At 33.5% G+C, this 20,183-nt stretch overlaps 1 protein-coding gene across 24 annotated transcripts in view; it reads left to right on the top strand.

Moving 5' to 3' along the window:
* PPIP5K2 (diphosphoinositol pentakisphosphate kinase 2) overlaps nucleotides 1-20,183 on the top strand; it is a 69,544-nt gene that overhangs the window by 24,436 nt on the left and 24,925 nt on the right. For all 24 annotated transcript variants that reach the window (XM_087861943.1, XM_087861953.1, XM_045808306.2 and 21 more), the window contains exons 17-21: nucleotides 189-371; nucleotides 7,620-7,761; nucleotides 8,524-8,747; nucleotides 14,405-14,532; nucleotides 15,098-15,212. In XM_087861943.1, coding sequence (XP_087718069.1) covers nucleotides 189-371; nucleotides 7,620-7,761; nucleotides 8,524-8,747; nucleotides 14,405-14,532; nucleotides 15,098-15,212 — 792 coding nt within the window. The remainder of the gene's footprint in view (nucleotides 1-188; nucleotides 372-7,619; nucleotides 7,762-8,523; nucleotides 8,748-14,404; nucleotides 14,533-15,097; nucleotides 15,213-20,183) is intronic.

The following is a 20,183-nucleotide window of genomic DNA, read 5'->3' as shown; positions in this document are numbered from 1 at the left end:
CAAATTTGAAATTTCAAATGCAAGCGCTGAAATGGTGATGGGCTATATTATTAATAAAGTTAATTTATTGCAAATAGTTAGCTTATACCTTGTGGAACTCAGTGTGTAACAAAATAATTATTAAAATGCTTTCTATTAATTTGCATACTAATTTTAAAATCTGTATTGTCTTTATTCACTATGTTTAGGGGCTCTTAGCTCTAGAAGGAGAGCTTACACCCATTCTTGTTCAGATGGTAAAAAGTGCAAATATGAATGGTCTTTTGGATAGTGACAGTGACTCTCTGAGCAGTTGTCAGCAACGTGTGAAAGCAAGACTTCATGAAATACTTCAGAAAGATAGAGATTTTACTGCTGAAGACTATGAAAAGGTGGGTCTTAGCAAATTCTCTTACATTGTGAAATACCATGCACATACAGAAAATTATGTAGAACATAAACTTAGAGTCTGTTGTATTATAAAGCAAATACTCCTATAGCCACCATCCAGATACAGAAATAGAACATTGGGACACCTCTGGCCCCTGTGTGCTCCTTCTCAATTGCAACTCCTTCCCAATCTCCTAGAAATAATTACTACCCTGGCTTTATATTGCTCTTTTTTTATAGTCTTCTCATATCAATAAACTTATTTGGATAAGTATGCTTCCCTAACCGCTATGGTCTCAGTTTTGGCTGTTTTCTAAGCTTCATACAATAGAGTAGGTTTTCTTTTGTGCTTGGCTTCTTTTGCTCAATATCATATTTGTGATGTTCATCTATATTTTTGAGAATTTCCATAGTTAATCAGTAATCAGTTCTATGTAGTATTTTATTTTAGGGATTGGCAAACTTTTTCTGCAAAGAGCAGTTAGTAAATTTTAGGCTTTGTGGGTCACATTTGGTCTCTTGTTGCATATTCTTTTTGTTTTTTAACCACCTTTTAAAAATGTAAAAACGATTTTTGCTCATGGGCTATGCCACAGGCCACATTTGGCCTGCAGGCCATAGTTTGATGACCCATATTCTATTTTATGAGTATACTATAATTATATATACTTTGGATCATTGTTACAGTTTTGTGCTCTTATGCTTAATACTGCTATGACTGTCATTGTATATCTCCTAGTGCATATGAGCATACATTCTCTTGGCATATTCTAGGATTGGAATTGTTGTGACCCACAGTATGCTTATGTTTCAGTATTAGTAGATAATGTCACACTGATTTCCAAAGCCATTGAACCAATTTATAATTCCATCAGAAGTCCTTGAGAATAATCATTATTCTACATAGTCTCTATTCTTGGTATTCCCAGACTATTCAGTTTTGGCCAGTCTGAAGGGAGATGTGTAATAGTAGCTCAGTGTGGTTTTAATATTTTTTGACTGTTTAGATATCCTTTCATGAGGCCTTCTCTTCAAGTCTCTTGTCCTTTTTATCTACTGCTTCTCTGTATTTTTCTTAGTGAGTGGTAGAAATTCTTGAATTATTTTGGATATGAGCTCTTTTTTATATGTATTCTAAATCCTACCACCTACTCAGCCTTTATGATGTCTTTCAATAAGCAGAGGTTCTTATTTTTCATGAATTCCAAGTTTAATTTTTTCCTTTATGGTCAGTGCATTTTTTTTGGTATAGCCTAATATCTTCTTTTTTTTTAAATTATTGAGGTATAATTGACACACATTGTTTTATTAGTATCAGGTATACAGTACAGGGATTAGACAGACAAGACTGTATGTTGTGTCATGCTCACCACAAATGTAGCCACCATCTGTCACCATACACCACTATTAAAATACCATTGGCTGTATTCCCTGTGCCAGTTTATCCCCATGACTTGCTCATTCAATAACTGGATGCCTGTAGCTCCCATTCCCCTTTGTGGTCAGTACCTTTTAATGTATTGCTTATAACATCTTTTTCTAGTTAGAGGTCATAAAATATTCTTATGTATGATCTGTAAGCTTTGAGTAAAGCTTTGCCCTTCACATTTATCTGTAATCTAGCTAAAATCGACTTGTGTGTGCTATAAGGTAAGGATGTCAAAATTGATTTTTGCCCAATTGTATATACATCCAGATATTTTAGCACCACATACTGAACGACTGTCCTTTTCCCTCTGTTCTGTGGTACCATCTTTATAATATAAATGTGTGGTCTATTTCTATACTGTATTCTTTTCTTGATCCTGTGCCACTGAATAAGATCTCCCAAGTCCTACATGGTTCCTTCTTCAAGTTTTTCTTGGCTTTCCTTGCATTTTCATCTGAACTTTAAAATAAGCTGTCAAAAATGCTGTTGCAATATTGATTTACATGGATCAAATCTGTAGTTTCTGAAAATTTATATCTTCTAATATATGTTTAATCCTGTTGTAAATAGTACATCTAAAAATTTTATCCTCTGACTGTTGCTATGTAGAAATAGCTTTTTAATATTAACTTTATTGCATCAACCTTATTGAGCTCATTTATTAGTTTAATAATTTATTTGTAGATTTTTCTTTATCCTTTAAAAGCATACAGGGTTTTTCTTCCTTTCCGATCTTGTTTATTTTTTTTCTTGTCTTCAGTAACTAGCCTCTTGAAAACAGTGTTAAATAGAAAAACATCTTTTCTTGTCCGTGTTCTCAAAGAAGACTTTTAACATTTGTCCATTAAATATGTTTTCTGTAGATTTTTTAATAGCTATTCTTTTTCAAAATAAGGAAATTCCATTTTGTTCCTGTTTTGCTAAATGAAACTTTTATCACTATTTGCCTTTCCTCTGTTGTATCTATGATTTTGGGGGGATGTAAAGCTATCTTGGTTCCTAGAATAAACTCAACTTTATATATGTATATATTTTGTTGCTGTTGTTATATCTCACTGGTTTGGGTTTACTATTTTTGGTGAGGAGTTTTACATCTGTGTTCATGAGTCAGACTGACCTTCACATTTTTATTCTTATGCCTTGGCCTACTTTCAATATCAGAATTTTGCTAGTCTCATAAAATTAGGGAGTCCTATTTTGGGGAAAGAGTTTGTGTACATATCTTTAAATGTTTGGTAAAATTTACTAGTAAATCCTATGGGGATTTTCTTTGTGGGAAATCATGTAATCATTGTAATCATGGATTCCAGAATAATTAGTAATTTTCAGTTATTACGTTTTGTGTCAGTATTAAATTACATTCTTGTAGAAGTTTGTTTATCATATCCTCTTTAAATTCTTTGTAATGTCTGCAGGATCTGTAGAGATGTCCCTTTTTGTTTAACATTGTACTGTCTTTTTTTCTCTTGATCAGTTTAATTATGATTGATACACTTTATTAGTCCTTTCAAAGAAATATCTTTAATTTGTTGGTCCTCTTTATGATGCACTTGTTTTCCATTTGATTAATATTTGTTTAATATTGTATTCCTTCTACTTCTGTAAATGCGTGTCACTAGCTGCGTGCTTATTAACTCGTGAATGTTCAGTCTTTTCTAAAATACGAACTTTAGGCTATCAGTTTCCCTTTATGATTGCATGTATACATTTTGAGGTTTGTGCAGTTTGGCATATTTTCTGATTTCCTTTGTGATTTCTTCTTTGATCATAGATTATTCAAAGGGTTTTTTTTAGAAGTCCAAAACCTGTGGCATTTTGAATTAAACTTTATTTCTAACTTTTTACCATTTTAGTAAAAACAAAAATTCTTCCTGAATTTTTTTATTTGTTTTTTCTTTCTTCACTGTTGCGCATGAAAATTTCCCACTCTAATTGTGTATTTTCCTTGTCTTTGTAGTTCTCTTAATCTTTGCTTTATGTATTTGATGCCATGTTATTAGATACAAATTTAGAAATGATATATATCCATCAGTACTTTTTGCCTCAAAGTTTGAAGTTAATATAGCAACAACAGTTTTTCCCTTCTTACTTGGTTTTGCATTGTACATCTTTTTTACCTTTTTACTTTCAGTCTTTTTGAAATTACATTTTTAGGTGTATCTATTACAATCTGCATTTAGCCAGGTTTTTTTAAATGTATTACGAAAATCTTTAGGGCAGTTTTATTTACGATATAAATTATTGACAAATATGAATCCACTATATTTTCAAGGGCTTTATATTTATACTGCCTTTTTAATTTTTCTCTCTTCCTTTGTTGAAATTGGTACTTTTTACTTATTTCTGTTAGCTTAAAAATTATATTTGATTTTATTGTTTGTTTTATCATTACCCCAGAGATGACAGTAGGCTTCTATGACTTACTAAAGTCGAATGTTTACATACATGGTGCTCTTACTCTTCCTGGACAATGCAAGGACTCTAGAAAAATACCATTCAAATGTTAACTTGCATAAGAATCATCTGGAGTCTTGTTAAGAATGCAGATTCTGATTCATCATATCTGGGATAGGGACTAGGATTCTGCTTTCTAATAAGCTTCCAGTTCATGCCAATGCCTGCTAGTCCTTAGACCATACATTTAGCAACAAGCCTTAAAGTCCTTGTAACATTTGCCTAGCCTGCAACTTATATGCTCTTATATTGCTTTTAATATTTTAATTTTGTATCTTTTAAGCTGTACAATGCTATTTTTATTATTATTTTATGCAGGGAGTTTTTATTTAGATTTATCATTAATTTGTCCTTTTTTGGTTTTTTTGTTTTGTTATGTTTCGTTTTAGTAGGCTCCACACCCAGCGTGGAGCCCTGTGAGGGGCTTGAACTCAAGACCCTGAGATCAAGAACGGAGCTGAAATCAAGTTGGGCACTTAACTGGCTGAGCCACCCAGGCACCCTTCATGTGCCCTTTAAATTACCTTTTATTCTTTCTGAAGTCCATAGTTTCCATTTAAGACCATTTTCCTTCTGTCTGAACAACTATATTAATTCTGTTAGTCTATTGGTGGTGAATTCCTTTCTGTCTGAAGATGTTTTTATTTCAACTTTTCTTTTTTTCTTTTTTTTAAGGAAGGGAGGGTGTGGGGAGAGGCAGAAGAAGAGGGAGAATCTTAAGCAGGCTTCATGCCCAGCAGCAGAGCCTGACGTGGGGCTCAGTCTCACAACCCTGAGATCATGATCTGAGCTGAAATCAAGCATTGGATTCTTAACCAACTGAGCCACCCAGGTGCCCCTCAACTTGACTTTATAGGATATTTTCACTTGGTATAGAGTTCTAGGATAACATTTATTTTCTTTCATTGCATTGAAGATATTGTTACACTATCTTCTAGCTTCCAGTGTTTCCCTTGAGAAGTCAGTTGTTGATCTTACTGTTGCACCTTTGAAGATAATCTTTCTGTTTTCTTTCTTTCTTTCTTTCTTTCTTTCTTTCTTTCTTTCTTTCTTTCTTTCTTTCTTTCTTTCTCCTCCTGGCCACTTTTAACATTTTTACTTTTGATTTTCAGCAGTTTTTCTGGTGTATGTTTAGATGTAGATTGCTTTTTTGAAACTGATCCTGCTAGTAGTTGATTAGGATTCTTGGATCTGTAGTTTCATTTTGGGAAGTTGTTTTTCTGGTTTTGATTTTTGTCTTTAAAGTAGCATTTGTTACCTTCTTCTGGGTCTCTAAATATATGTTTGTTAGTAATTTATCTTCTCTTATCCTTTTTTAAATTTTTCTTTCATCCTTTGGTCTCTATGCTTTATTATGGATAAAATTTTTTCACCAGTCTTCCAATTTACTAAATTTATCTCTGGCTGTATTTTATGTGCTTTTAATTCAGCCAGTGTAGTTTTTCAATTCTAAAATTTCTTTTTGCTATTTTAATATTTAATTTGTCATTTTTCAGTCATTTGCATTTTTTTATTTTTAGTGTTTTATCTTTTTGAACACAGGAAATTTCCTCATTTTTCAGGTGTTGTTTATTTTTATGTTCTTTGTTTTCTTTTTTAATTCCAATAAAGTTAACAGTGTTTTATTAGTTTCAGGTATACAATATAGAGATTCAGCAATTCTACACATTACTCAGTGCTCATCACGATTACGTGTAGTCTTAATCCCCATCACCTGTTTCACCCACCCCCCACCTACCTCACCTCTGGTAACCATCAGTTTGTTCTCTATAGTTAAGAGTGTTGTTTGATTTGTCACTTTCTTCTTCATTTGTTTCTTAAATTCCATGTATGAGTGAAATCATATGGTGTTTGTCTTTGACTTATTTCACTTAACACTATACTCTTTAGATCTATCCATGTTGCAAATGCCAAGATTGTATTCTTTTTTCATGGTTGAATAATATTCCTATGTGTGTGTGGTGTGTGTGTGTGTGTGTGCGCGCATGCACGCACACACACACACCACATCTCCTTTATCTGGTCATTTATATGTATACACTTAGGCTGTTTCCATTATTTGGCTACTGTAAATAGCTGCAGTAGCCATAAAGGTGCATGTATCTTTTCAAATTAGTGTTTTCCTCATTTTTTAGTTTTTAGTAATTCTAATACCTAGAGTCTCTTTTGTTCTGTTTCTGTTGTGTATTACGCTTATTGACATTCATACTATCCTGTTTTCTTTTGTGCCTGAATATCTTGAATAATGGATGCATATTTGTTTGTGGAAATAAAGTTAGCTTAAGATTGTATTATCATCTTCCATTAAGGCGTTCTAAATTTGTTCCTGCCACGTGCCTGTCGACATAAAAATCTAAGATTGCCTTAATCCAATTTCACAACAGATCTTTGAAAGCCAACAGTTGACTTGAACCCGGTCTGCAGTTTGTTCATGGGTTGGTTTGCTTCTGATTCATCTCTCCTTTCTCAAACCCTAAATGCATGGTTTGCCAGAGTTCTACTTTCGGGAACCCTGGACTTCACTTTTGTCCCGTTAATCTAATAAGACTATTAAAGCTCTCTTCCACCTCTCTGCTATCTATTCAGAATCAATAAATGTCTCCAGTGCAAAAATAGACCGAAATGCCAGGATCACGCTCTGAATCTCTGACCTATGAGTTTTGCTCCCACAATTCCTTACTATGTTATCTCTCAGATACCTTAAAGCAGAAATACAGAAATTATTTGCCCAGAATTCTTACTTTTCTTCAATGGTTAGATTGATCCAAACTAACTAGTTTATAATAAAAAAAAGTGAAATTCACTTTACGTACTTTAAAGAAACTTTCTTAATGGGATAAAATAACTTGTCATGCTAAATATCAAAACTGTAATTTGAAACTATGTTGTCATTGATGGATTTTGTTGACTTAGGAAAATCTCATCACAAAGGCATTAGCATGGTCGTTAAGAGGACAAGCGCTATAGCCAGACCACCTGTTTTTTTCTTCCCACTCTTGACAAACTATTGGTTTGATTTAAGGCAAGTTGCTTAACCTTGGGTTGTTGCATGTAAATATATGTTGAATGATTAGAACCATACCGAGTCAGCAATTTGTCACTGTAAGTTAGAATGAAATTTCATTGTAAGCTAGAGTACTTCTGCTAAATTTGCTCTGTGAGTAATCTAATGATAACTAATCCTTACTATTTTTTTAACATGAAATTCTGAGATTTTTGCTTCCTTCTTGATCTTATTACTATATTTTGGGGACCATCTTAATTTATAATATGGTATTATTCTCCAGCTATTGGAAAATTTTGTATATTGTTCTCTTGGACAATTAGGCATAACTAGAGGTAAAATTTGTACTTTCCTCATTTGTAGCTTACTCCATCTGGAAGCATTTCTCTTATCAAATCAATGCATTTAATTAAAAACCCTGTGAAGACCTGTGACAAAGTTTATTCCTTGATACAAAGTTTGACTTCTCAAATCAGACATCGAATGGAAGATCCCAAATCATCAGGTAAATATTATGTGTTCCTTGGAACATGAAACAGATGACAGTTATTATCCAATTACTATAAACATTTTTAAATAAGATGCATCAATCTTAAGAAATTAAGCCTCATACTATTGTAGGTATGAGTTAACATACATTCAGCAAAAGAATAATAACTAGGTTATAGTTTCTTTTCTCTATGATAGCATGAAAAAGATAATAAAATATTGGTATTTAATTCTGTAGCATTGCCATATAGTTAGGCAGCAAATAGGTAGTATAATAAGAAACAAGCAATAGGAAAATCATCTGGGCTCTAACTCTGAGATTAGGTTTGTTATAAGTTGGGCAATTTTGAAACCTAGGATTCTTTCTGGTAAAAATAAATCCTTTGAACTGTTTAATTTCTAAGGTTCCTTTCTGCTAAAGACTGTCTATTCTGTTAGTTCTGTGACTCTAGTAAGAAAAGAATAGTACTTAAAATTCAGAATTGAAAATAGCCTAAAAGAGCTTTGTTGTAATTGTTGTTCTTTTTCTTCTGATTATTGAAGTGTGTAACATAAAGAAAGGTCTTTTGTAGACCAAGTCCTAAGCCAATTATTTACATCTTTTATTTAAGTCTACAAAATATGTGGTTGCTAATGGTATATGCCTACGATAACATTCCCTGCCTTCTTAACAGTTTCACCTCTGACATTTAAAAAAAGCTTCTAATTATCAACTTTTTAGTATACACCCTTAATCTGATTCTAAGTTTAATATGCTAAATATCTTATGTTGTTTTAGATATTCAGCTTTACCATAGTGAAACATTAGAGCTTATGCTACGTAGATGGTCCAAGTTGGAGAAAGACTTTAAAACAAAGAATGGAAGATATGACATAAGTAAAATCCCTGACATATATGACTGTATAAAATATGACGTCCAGCATAATGGTTCCTTGAAATTAGAAAATACAATGGAATTATATAGGCTTTCAAAGGCATTAGCAGATATCGTTATCCCTCAGGTGAGTAAATCTAGGAATCAGATTTCTTACAGTGTTCTGTAGATTCTTATAAATTGTCTGTCACTGGATAAAAGATAGTTGCTTTTCATCTCTCTGTAAAATCCATAACTTTTAAGAGGAAAGTAAGTAATTATGAATTTATATTTTAAGCTTTTTATTTTATTAAATCATTACTTGATTTTCTAATAGTTTGATTATAGTGACTTTAAAATTTAAGAACTGATACTCCTAAGGAACAATAATATACTAACAAGACAACTGAAAACAGGATAGAGTAAATCACTGAAATATTTGTTGGCTGCTTATTACGTACCTACCAATTCTGTGCTATGGAAATATGTGAGGAGTGGGAGAAAATGGTAGGTTGGCCCTATGTAAAATTTGCAAGTCTTTTTACTTTATGTGCAGGTATTTTGAAAAAAAAATTTTTTTTTTGAGAGAGAGCAGGGAGGGAGGGCCAGAGAGAGAATCTTAAGCAGGCTTCACACCCAATGTGGAGCTTGACGTGGGGCTCAATCTCATGACCATGGGATCATGACCTGAGCCAAAATCAAGAGTCGGATGCTTAATTGCCACCCAGGCGCCCCTTGAAAAAATTATTTAGAGGTCAAGGTGTAAGTTGTTATTGGAAGGGTGCAAGTCTTGGGTCTTTTCATTTATAGGAGAATAAAATAAAGGTGTAACAAGAATTCAAATAATTGAAATGTAATTAGGCAGAGAACCAGATCGGTAACAAAGAGGCAATTGATAAGACAAGTGAGATACAGGATATGTTAGCAGAAAATGGTTCCAGATTCTGTGAGCTGAAATTCAGAATTGGACGCTTAACTGACTGAGCCACCCAGGTGCCCCTAAATTTCTCCTAACTTTGGGACCTGTTTTCAACTCAATGACTAAAGATTATTTGGATATTATAAAGAGGAGATTGGAGTAGATCAGACATTCCACATATGAACCAAAGTTAAACAGCAGGAAAAAATGGAATACATGAAAAATATCAAGATGCTGAACAAAAGTAGCCTTACTTTAAAATACATATAAAAATGGTTAAAATAGTATCAGTATCCCTTAATATTCATAGAAAGTTCAGGAAAAACTACAGACTTTGAAAAACTGGGAATTCAGACAGTACACAATTTACCTATAATTATTTGTGTACATGTTAAAGATGAGCTTATTCTTTCAGCCTGAGAGAACACTACTTATTTGTTTGGTGAGATGTATAATGTAGACAATCTTAGGTATATTGTATGATTCAGTGATTTGCAAAATGAATTCTTAAAAAAGAAGATAAAAATATCTCACATATCAAGAGTGTATCTTTAGGCCTCTTAGGAAACACTGATTTAGCAAACAAAGAATTATTATCTGACAACTTCTTTTTACTAAATGGAAGAGAGCTTTTATTCTGCAAAAGAAATTTAGGGCACCTGGGTGGCTCAGTCCGTCAAGCGTCCAACTCTGGATTTCTGCTCAGGTCATGATCTCAGGGTCCTGGGATCAGGTTCAGTGTTGGACTCCTCGATCAGTGGGGAGTCTGCTTGTCTCCCTCTTCCTTTGCCCCTCCACCCAAGCGCATGTTCTCTCTCTCTTTCTCTCTCTGAAATAAATAAATAACTCTTTAAAAAAAAACAAAAGAGAAATTTAATTTTACAGAATACGAAGTTTTATAACAGGTAAGATATTTGAAGATTATCAGAATGAACACACTAAATTCTGCATAACTCAGTTTTAGCACAATGTATAGACAGTCATTGAGCTAACACTGGCTTGATTATAACTGAAGTTACTGAGTCAGACTTATCTTTGTTATGAAATTCAAGATAGAAAGTTTATCCAGATTTTTCTTATTAACTATTCCAAGAAGAATGGTCACTGGTTTGTTTGTTTAATATTTTATTTATTCATTTGAGAGAAAGAGAGTGAGAGAGCACATGAACAAGGGAGGAGAAGCAGAAGGAGAGGGAGAAAGATACACCCCGCTGTGCAGGGAGCCCAAGGTGGGGCTCGATCCCAGGACCCTGAGATCATGACCCGAGCCGAAGGCAGATGCTTAACCGAATGAGCCACCCAGGCGCCCTGGAGTGGTTGCTGTTAATTCTGCTAATCGTATAATTAGTTTGCATTGGAAGTATAAGTAAGATCTACTTTTTTTTTCATTGTTTTGGATTGCTTTGACGTTAGTCCAGGCTCAGTGCATATGAGTTATACTCATTCTTTCAATGAAGATTATTTAAAAGTATGCTTTTTAACAGGTAAACTGTTAATATAAGACAGTCTTAAATATTTAGGGTGACTATATGCATTCTTCAGAGTAGGCTTTCAGTATATCTAAACTTAGCACCTCAGTGACTAAATATACAAATGATTTGTTGGCATAATCATGTCTATTTTGTTACATGGCTTATTTAATCGCATGTCTCCTCTCTCTCCGTTCTGTATACTAAACCTTCTAGAATTGGGAATGAAAGGTTGGTTTCTAAGAGTTGGGCTTTAGAAGATACTCAAGAATTAATAGGGTTTTAGATGTTAATTTCTCCTATGTATCGTGTATGTATTTCAGGTATATTGCTCATATCACTGAAGAAACTTCTTACCATCTCCTTGTAACTTTAATATTTATAATAAATTTTTTAAAGTACTGTAATTAGAAGAATCAGTAAAAATGAAAATGGGTTGGGAAGATTTGAAACATCATTTATATCTTTTAAAGTAATTTGTCATGCTCAACTGATCTGTCTTTATTAGAATAATTGTCTTTGGATGAAGTTAGGTTAGATCTCAATAGTCTGAGAACTTATTTGAAGAAATCTCCAAAATTTCTTTCTTGGATAAATTACTTATCTTTCAAATCTTTGGACTCTTCAGAAAACATTTTGCCCAAGCTTACAAGAATCAGTCTTATTTTTGGTAAATTCATAATTATATTTTGTAAAGTTATAACTTTAAAAGCAGAGGTTTTTTTTACTTTCTTTCCTGCAGTTCTGAGATTATAGCTTGAGAAGAGGACAGGTTTTGGTTTACCTCTCTAACTTTTTGGTTTGATATTCCTTATTGTGGCAGAACCTTGGGATTTATTCTTTTTTAATGGAGTGTTGAATTCAATCCAGTAAATATTATTTTGCTTTGTTATTTTAGCCTTCATAAATCCAGAACTATGGACAAAATTCAGGCATTTTCAGTCACTTAACAAACTAAAAATTATAAATATATTTATGGTAATTGCAATGAAACTATAGTTTATAATGGAAAAAATGAAAATTTTGCTTAGTTCTTAAGGAAACAGAATATTTCAAGCTTAGAGACTTGATGATTAGTCAAATAATGTAAAATTCTGACTTGTTTAGAATATGCTAATTTAGATTTAGAGAATATCACTCTCTGTGCAAGAAAAATGGGTATATGCTCTGGTGTGCCTCCAAGTGTTGCTATGCCTCTAAAAATGTATTTCTGTGCTTACATTGAATTACTTAATTCTTATATCTATGCTGTGTGACATATAATTCTAATCATAACTAAGCTTAAATATAACAAACATAATTTATTACTTTTATTCATTTTAACAGTTAAACTAATTTTAATTATTGTAGATAATTTTGTTGTGATAGAATTAACTTTCTACTTTTTAACCAGTCTCAATTTTCATAAGATAAAGGCCCTGGCTTAAAAATGATACTTTAAAATAGTCATAATGTTATGGCAGTAGATAAGGACCTCTCAAGACTCAGTTTGGTATTCAGGTTCTCTTAACTGAGATCACATTGATGAAAGTTGGAAGACAATTTGTTTAGTTATTTATGGATTATGAAATGCAGAGGACTGTTAATAATAGCATTTGCCATATGAAGTCCATTGATACTCTCATTAAATATAACCACATAATAAGCTTTCAGATAGCCTCATCTGGTATTTTAATTAGTTCTATTTATGGCAGAAATATTGTAATTACACATGAGAACTGGGATATCTAACAATTAATTATTTGATCCTAGTTGGTGGTGGCAGATGAACAAATATGTCAATGTGTGTTAAAGGGAGAAATTTCTTTATTACAAAGTTAATATATCTGTGTAAAATTAGAAAATGTAGAAATAGCAAAAAGAAAAAAAAAGGTCACTGTGATATTACCGAGAGAAAAACATTTTAATGTTTTAGAAAATTCTTAAAGGATTTGTCTCTTAAATTCATGAAGATACAGTTTTTCTCATACATATAACAAATGTAGTCTTTGCAAATGTGGAAGGAAAAGCATACTGTTTTACAACCTGATTTTTTCCCCTTCACTTAGCACCAAGAACTTCTTTCCATATCATTAAAGCTATATACATCATTATTTCTAATGGCTATTGGTATGAGGTAATAATAATTTACTTAACCAATTTTCATATTTGGGAATCTGGACTCTTCATTTCTTTCACTCTCTTTACACATGTCTTTACATGTACTCAAGACTATTTTTGTAGCTCCAGAAATCTTTTACCAGTTTTCTTCCAATGAAACAGTATAAGAGCGCCTGTTTCCTCATACCTTGCTGACGACACACAAAAAATTTCACCTAATGATTTTTAGTTCCGTTGTTTTCCTTTTATTTACACATACACAATTACATATGTATCTTTTTTGCATACTCCGTTCTCAGTCATTATGTTGACAAGATTATTGAACCAACCAAGTTTTAGTTTATGGTATAGAACCCCAAGAAGTTCTGTTTTCATGGGCCTTCCATCTGTAATCAGTCAGGCTTTTCTTTGACAGTTTTCAGATCTATTATCCATATAGAATTTTTGCTACTTGGGAAGGACCTGACAGCAAGAAGTAACCTTTAAATTCAGATATCCTAGGATGAACTTGGAGAGAGTGGGTATGCCTGTTTATTCCCTCCTCCTCTCTACTCTCTCCTTTCTGTCTCTGTCCCTCCCTCTCCACTTTCTGCTTTCTTCCTCTTTCTCCCTTTTTTCCATCTACACACATATCACAGCTTTTTCTCTTTACACATCAGATCATTTTCTAATCTGCTTCTTTGAACTGTAATATTTATTAGCATTACTATTACGGTTATGTTTTCTTAACACTTCATATTGTAATTCCTCATCGTAAGTTTAATTAACTCATAATTATTATTGAAGTCATTAAATTTGATGATTTCATTACATTTTTTGCTCACCACTAGCTAAGTCTTAAAAAGCATTAGCCAAAGGCTTTTTAAATGATTTGTTAGCCCTTTTAATCTTTGATATTTGAATAAACAAAATCTCATGGTTTCACTTATATTTCTTTTCATAGGTTTATTGACTGTTTTTCTGTGCTTTAGTGTTTATGTCCTTAATCCATCTTTCTTTTAGAATTGTTTCTACGTTTAAAACCTTATGATTGAGTTGAACTACTATCTATAACGATTACATTCATTCATTCATCCTCCCCTCTTCAGAAATTATTTGCTTTTTAGTTCTACCAAAAAAATCTTTCCAATTATGCTTAAAAATTTTAAGACCGTATACTTGCAGTTGCAAAAAATGTAAACTTGGAAATTTGTAATGTTAAAAAAAAAGTTTAATAAAGGCATTTGTCTTTTACTAGAATGTTTTAACTAAGCAGTACATTTGTTAGAGTGCTTTGTCATTATACCCTTTTTCTAATATCATGTATTTTCTGCTCAGGAATATGGTATAACTAAAGCTGAAAAACTGGAGATTGCCAAAGGCTACTGTACTCCTCTAGTTAGAAAAATTCGCTCAGACCTCCAGAGGACACAAGATGATGACACTGTAAATAAACTCCACCCTGTGTAAGAGACTATACTGGTATTTAAATCTATAGCCATCTGTTTTTGCATACTTCAAATCTAATGTTCCTATGAAGAAATCAGGAATGTGTTACTCAGTGCACTGAGCAAATAAGGATTACTTAGGTATTCCTAACAGTTAACTTCCAACCAGCGTTCTTTAGGGCTCCAAACTGAGGAAAAACTGAGATGAAAGGGGATATGTGTCATCTTCCACATGGGATCATCAGTGTGTAACCTATTCAGCAGCGTAAATATCTATGAGCTTCTTTAGGGCTATGACCTTTGTCATTGCTATTAGAGGAGCTAAAATGACCTATTTACAGTGAATCCGACTAATATTAACTCTTTTTTAACTAATCTCAGAGGTCGCAGTTAGTTCTGGTTAATCTTCATGTTAGAGGACTATCTACAAAGATAGTTCCTCAGTTGTGGTTGGAAGAGGGGTAGATTTACTTATTACGGTCTTTTACTTCTAGTAAGATTAAATTCCATTTTACAAAATAATTTCAATACTTAAGGTTTGACTAGATGGTTTTGTTCTAACATTGTCTGCTACTAACTTTAGGTATTCCAGAGGTGTTCTGTCTCCTGAACGTCATGTCCGTACCAGGTTATATTTTACCAGTGAAAGTCATGTACATTCTTTACTATCTATGCTTCGCTATGGTGCCTTATGCAATGTAAGTAGAATAAGTTACTCCAATCTACTTAACAAATATGGTTCCTTGAATTTGTAATCAAATCACTAGCACCAGTTTTTATTGTACAATTTCAGTAATTGATCATTAGCCATCATTTGTCAGGGGTCTAATGTATACCAAGCAGTGTGCTAGATCTTGGCAATAAAGACGTGTTCTCTTCCTTTTGGAGAAGTTTAACCAAACAATAACGTAAAATATTTTAGGTAATGTTATAGGCTGGTGGTAATGAGATAAAGAGAAGCTGATAAATTTGAGTTTTGGGGGGTTTAGAATGAACTTGGTCTTTGGTTGGATATTGTGCCTCTCATCTATTGTTAGTAGTGAGTCATACCAAAATTTGGCCTAATACAACCATAGTTACTTTTACCTCCCACAGTTTAAAGGATTGACTGTGATATACTTAGGTGGTTTCCCTTTGGGTCTCTGATGAGGTTGCAGTTAGGCAGTGGCTGGGGCTTGAATTATCTCAGAGCTTTCCTCTCATGTCTGGTGCTTGATGCTGTATGTTGGCTAGAACTTCAGCTGGGATTGTTGACCAGAATACCTACACCTGGCCTCTTCGTGTGACCTGCTTGCTTCCTCAAAACATGGTAGCTGAGTTCCAAGATTGAGTTTCATAATGGAACAAGGTGCAAGTGCAAGACTTTTTTGTGATCTAACTTATGAAGTAACATAATATCACTGCTACTGAGCTGTATTGGTTGAGGCAGTCACAGAGGTTCATCCAGGTTCAAGGGATGGGGAAATAGATCTACATTATTACATGTGTGATGTGTCACTGTCACATTATAAGATGAGTACTTGAGATTGGATACAATGTGGTGGCCATCTTTGGAAAATAGGATCTGTCACAATATATCTGTTGGCTACACAATCCATATTTCTCTCATATGCAAAATTCACATAACCTCTAGTCCAGTATTACCCATCTTATTTTATTACATCATAAACTTGACATCCCAGGTTTCTTCATCTAAGTCAAGTCCAGATGTGGATGGGGCTCCTTGGACACAACTCCTTGAGTGCTCAAGAGCATTCAAACTTAATTCAAATACCTATGAACTGAAGAGACCAACTACCTACAGGGGTGGGTTAGGCATAAGATAACTGCTGTAGATAAACTTTTCAAAAGTGGGTGACATAGAAGGTACACTGTAGTCACTGGTCCGTAGCAATTTTGAAATCTACCCAGGTCCATGTTGCCCATTCTTTAATTAGGACTCTGTCATACTACCAGGCAGTTGTTTCCAATGGCTCATGGCTTCATAATTTGGGTTCTTGATTGTTTCATCTGGGTCATCCCTCCTTTAAAAAAAAAAGTAGCTCATGTTTGCAGTTGAGTAGTTTTCTTTAACCTGCTTCCTACCCAAAGAAGTTGGGGTTCCAAAGGTCTGTTTATTTTTAGTTCAGAGTGGTATAATTTAAAAAACAAAACAAAGTGGAGTAATTTAGAATATACTGTATTAAACACATCAAACCCAAAGATCTCTTAAGGATAAGCCCTTTACTACCTTGGTTTCCCTATGTGGCTACTGAGCATCTGAGAGACATACTCCTAAGATCCTGAGAAAGTTGTGTGTTTCTTTGGAAGATCTGTGAAGCACCTTATTACATCTTTTGGAGGTCTTAGCAATGTTTTTTATAATCGCACCATGTTTTCATGGCAGAGTCTTGTGTTCCCTTCTTCTCGAAAGGCAGTTGTTAATTACAGCGATCGTTTGGTCCCTAAAAAGGCTGGGAATGAGAAACAGTTTTATTTTTGGACCCAGCAAGCTTCTCTGTAATTGAGAGTTTCCCAGTAGCTTATCTCTCTCCTTGTTTATCACAGGCAGTGAGAAGAATCTTGGTGACATGTTCAGTACTTGTCCTAGAAATCTCCAGAACTAGTTCATTAGATACACTTTTTATTTATTTTCCACTGTCTACAGGCTAGTGTTTCTACACTTTATGCCACTACATAACAGAAGTTCATTTTCCTGTAGTTTCCAGTAACATTTTTCTTACCTTAAATAATCCCTCACCAGCAACCTCCTCCAGCCTGTTAGGCTTTCACTAACACTCTCCTTGAGACCCTTCCAGTGCTCACAGGTATGGACAGTGAGAAGGAAAAGAGAGTCAAGAAAGATTCCCATATCTCTAATGTAGGTAATTTGGCAGATGATCCTACTATTCACTGACAAGAGTAAACTTGGAAAGAAGATCAGGTCTAAAGAAGGAAAGTAATGAGTTTAGTTTTAGACAGCTTGAGTATGTTCGTACGTGAGGATAGAGGTTTGGGTTAAGGGTATAGAGTTAGGAAGCCAACATACTAATGACAGCTAAGGTGGTAGCTAGTAATAAGATTCCCAAGGAGTTTGCATTAGAAATGACAAAGAAAATGACATTGTAGGAATTGGCAATGGAAGTGATCATGTACAAAAGAGACTTAGAAATTTTAATATCTTGTTTGTCAATACACCCAGACCATAGATTACCTAGAATACAATGTCACTCCATTATATAACAAAAGTATATTTTCATCCATCTCTCAAATAGCAAAAAATAAGAATTTTCCTTCAATTTTCTGTGTATATATTGGTGTACACATCCATATGCATCTGTTAACAAAGTGGTTCTTAAAAGAAAATTCAGTTTTGTTTTACCTTTTTAATAAAAGGCAGTTAGATATATAATGAAGATTTCTTTTTTTTTTTTTTTAAAGCTTAAGCTTTTTTTTTTTTTTTTTTTTTTTTAAGATTTTATTTATTTATGTGACAGAGAGACAGCCAGCAAGAGAGGGAACACAGCAGGGGGAGTGGGAGAGGAAGAAGCAGCCTCCCAGCGGAGGAGCCTGACGTGGGACTCGATCCCAGAACGCCAGGATCACGCCCTGAGCAGAAGGCAGATGCTTTAACGACTGCGCTACCCAGGCGCCCCTATAATGAAGATTTCTTACATCTCTTGGTTCTTAATTTTATTATTAGCCTTGATGCATAGTTAATATTAAAGTTACCCTAAAGTTATTTCAGTCCTCCGTTCTCATCAAATTTTCTAATTCATATGTTCTTCCCTCTTGTTTCATTTTCTTCTTTGTCCCATTAAGGAATAGCAAAGGGACATCCCTTGCATACATATGTGCAGTAGTTGAGCTTTAATAAGAGAAATCATAAAAAAAAAAATGACGCTTAATTAACAAGTCAAGAACTTACATATCCAATAGTAATGATGGCATTGTTTGTTTTGGGGGAGGAGAACTACATCTCTTACGTGGTTCCTTTTTGACTCTTACACTTATTTAGAAGGTGAAAGAAGTATGGAAGATACAGGAGCCGATAGAACAAGCCTATGGAGCATTATAGTGAGCAGTGGATGAAATGGCAACAGATGAGGTTGGAGAGCGAGTGCCTTGAGAATCCTAAGGGGATTAAACAGTTAGGAAGCTCTCTCGCAGTGATCTGAAGAAAGACAGAATTTAGACTACGGGAGCGGGAGTAGAACTAGAGCTTCTTGAGTATATATTGCATTCAGCTACATTTTTCTTTTTTATTTTTTTAATAATATACGTTTAATAATAGCATATGTTATAGAAGTAGTTTTTATGAATTTGCAAGGCATTCTTGTTATTTGTCAAACAGTTTAAATATGTGTAAGATTTTACTGTCAAAAGAAAGGCAGACTGCCACGTGCAGTGCCTCATTTGGACGTTCAGCTACATTTTTAAAACAGAAGCTGAACAACTCCATTCTTTTAAAAATCTGCTTCCAGGATTTCAAAAAAAATTTTTTTCACAGTAAATACATGTAGTGTCTTTAATATCAATATGACGTCCCATTTTCTATTTAAAAAAATTAGTTTATTTGAACTGTGATTCATTATTGCAGCTCATGTTACCTTCGTAAGACCCTCTAACTAGTATACTTAAAACTTTGTTCAGTCTGTCCCCAGTTGAAATTTTTTATTTTTCAGTATGAACTGGGTAAAATCTAGCTCTCCGTAATAGAATTTTTCAAAAGGTATTTGTTAAGGAAACAAGATTATAAGTAAGATTTCAGGGAATATATTTAATAAGCCTTAATTTAAAAAAAAAGATTTTTATGGATTCTTTCATTTTAATTGTGTTCAGTAAGATGCTACTAAATATTATCTGATTTCATATGTCCATTAGAACAGACCTAGCAGGACCTATAACTGCAACACTGAATTAGAGATTATTAGATGGTGTTCTTATTAATATAGGAGCACAAAGTCTAATACATCTTTTCACCTGTTGAAAATTTTTAGTATTTAATTTAAATCCATTATTTATGGTAATTCACATTTACTGAAACTCAAATGCTATGCCAATATTTTCCCTTACCAATTCTGAAAAAATGCATATACATCTTTGCACATATCCCTCCCCCAAATACACAGGCAGACATAGGCAAACACACAGATGCAGTTTTTTCTCTGGAGTGTTGCTTAAGTTGGGAGTAGCTGCTTTAGTGGCTTGGCATTAGAGCATTTAGAGGTGTGGATAGTCATTTATTAAAATGATGCTAAGCACACATGGAAGAATATAAATTACATGACTTATATTTAACTTTACTCTTCTAGAAACTTAAAAAGGGGAATGCTTCCTCAGAGATATGTAATGTCTAAATTTGGAAAGGAATACATGCTGGTTTTGGAGGGTTTTTTTTGTTTTTTGTTTTTTTTTAATAAGTAATCAACATGTGGTCTTGTAAGTTTAGGCTTTTGTGTGTCAAATTTCATTTTTTAAAACAATACACATTTTATAAAGTCCAAAATACTGTATACTCCTTACTATATGCAAAAAATTGTTGTATGCATTTATTTCTAAAGTTTATGACATAGGAAATGAAGGAAAGTTATCTGTCATGTAGACCCTGTTGCCCACTGACTGTAGACTTTGTACATTGAGCAGTTTTACCTTTTCAGATAGACTTTTCTACTTTGAATGCTTGTAGT

This window comes from Ursus americanus, chromosome 5 (assembly GCF_024610735.1).
Source record: "Ursus americanus isolate L20-20 chromosome 5, mUrsAme1.1.p, whole genome shotgun sequence".
Classification (NCBI taxonomy): Eukaryota; Metazoa; Chordata; class Mammalia; order Carnivora; family Ursidae; genus Ursus; species Ursus americanus.
This window is presented reverse-complemented; position numbering and strand designations above follow the sequence as displayed.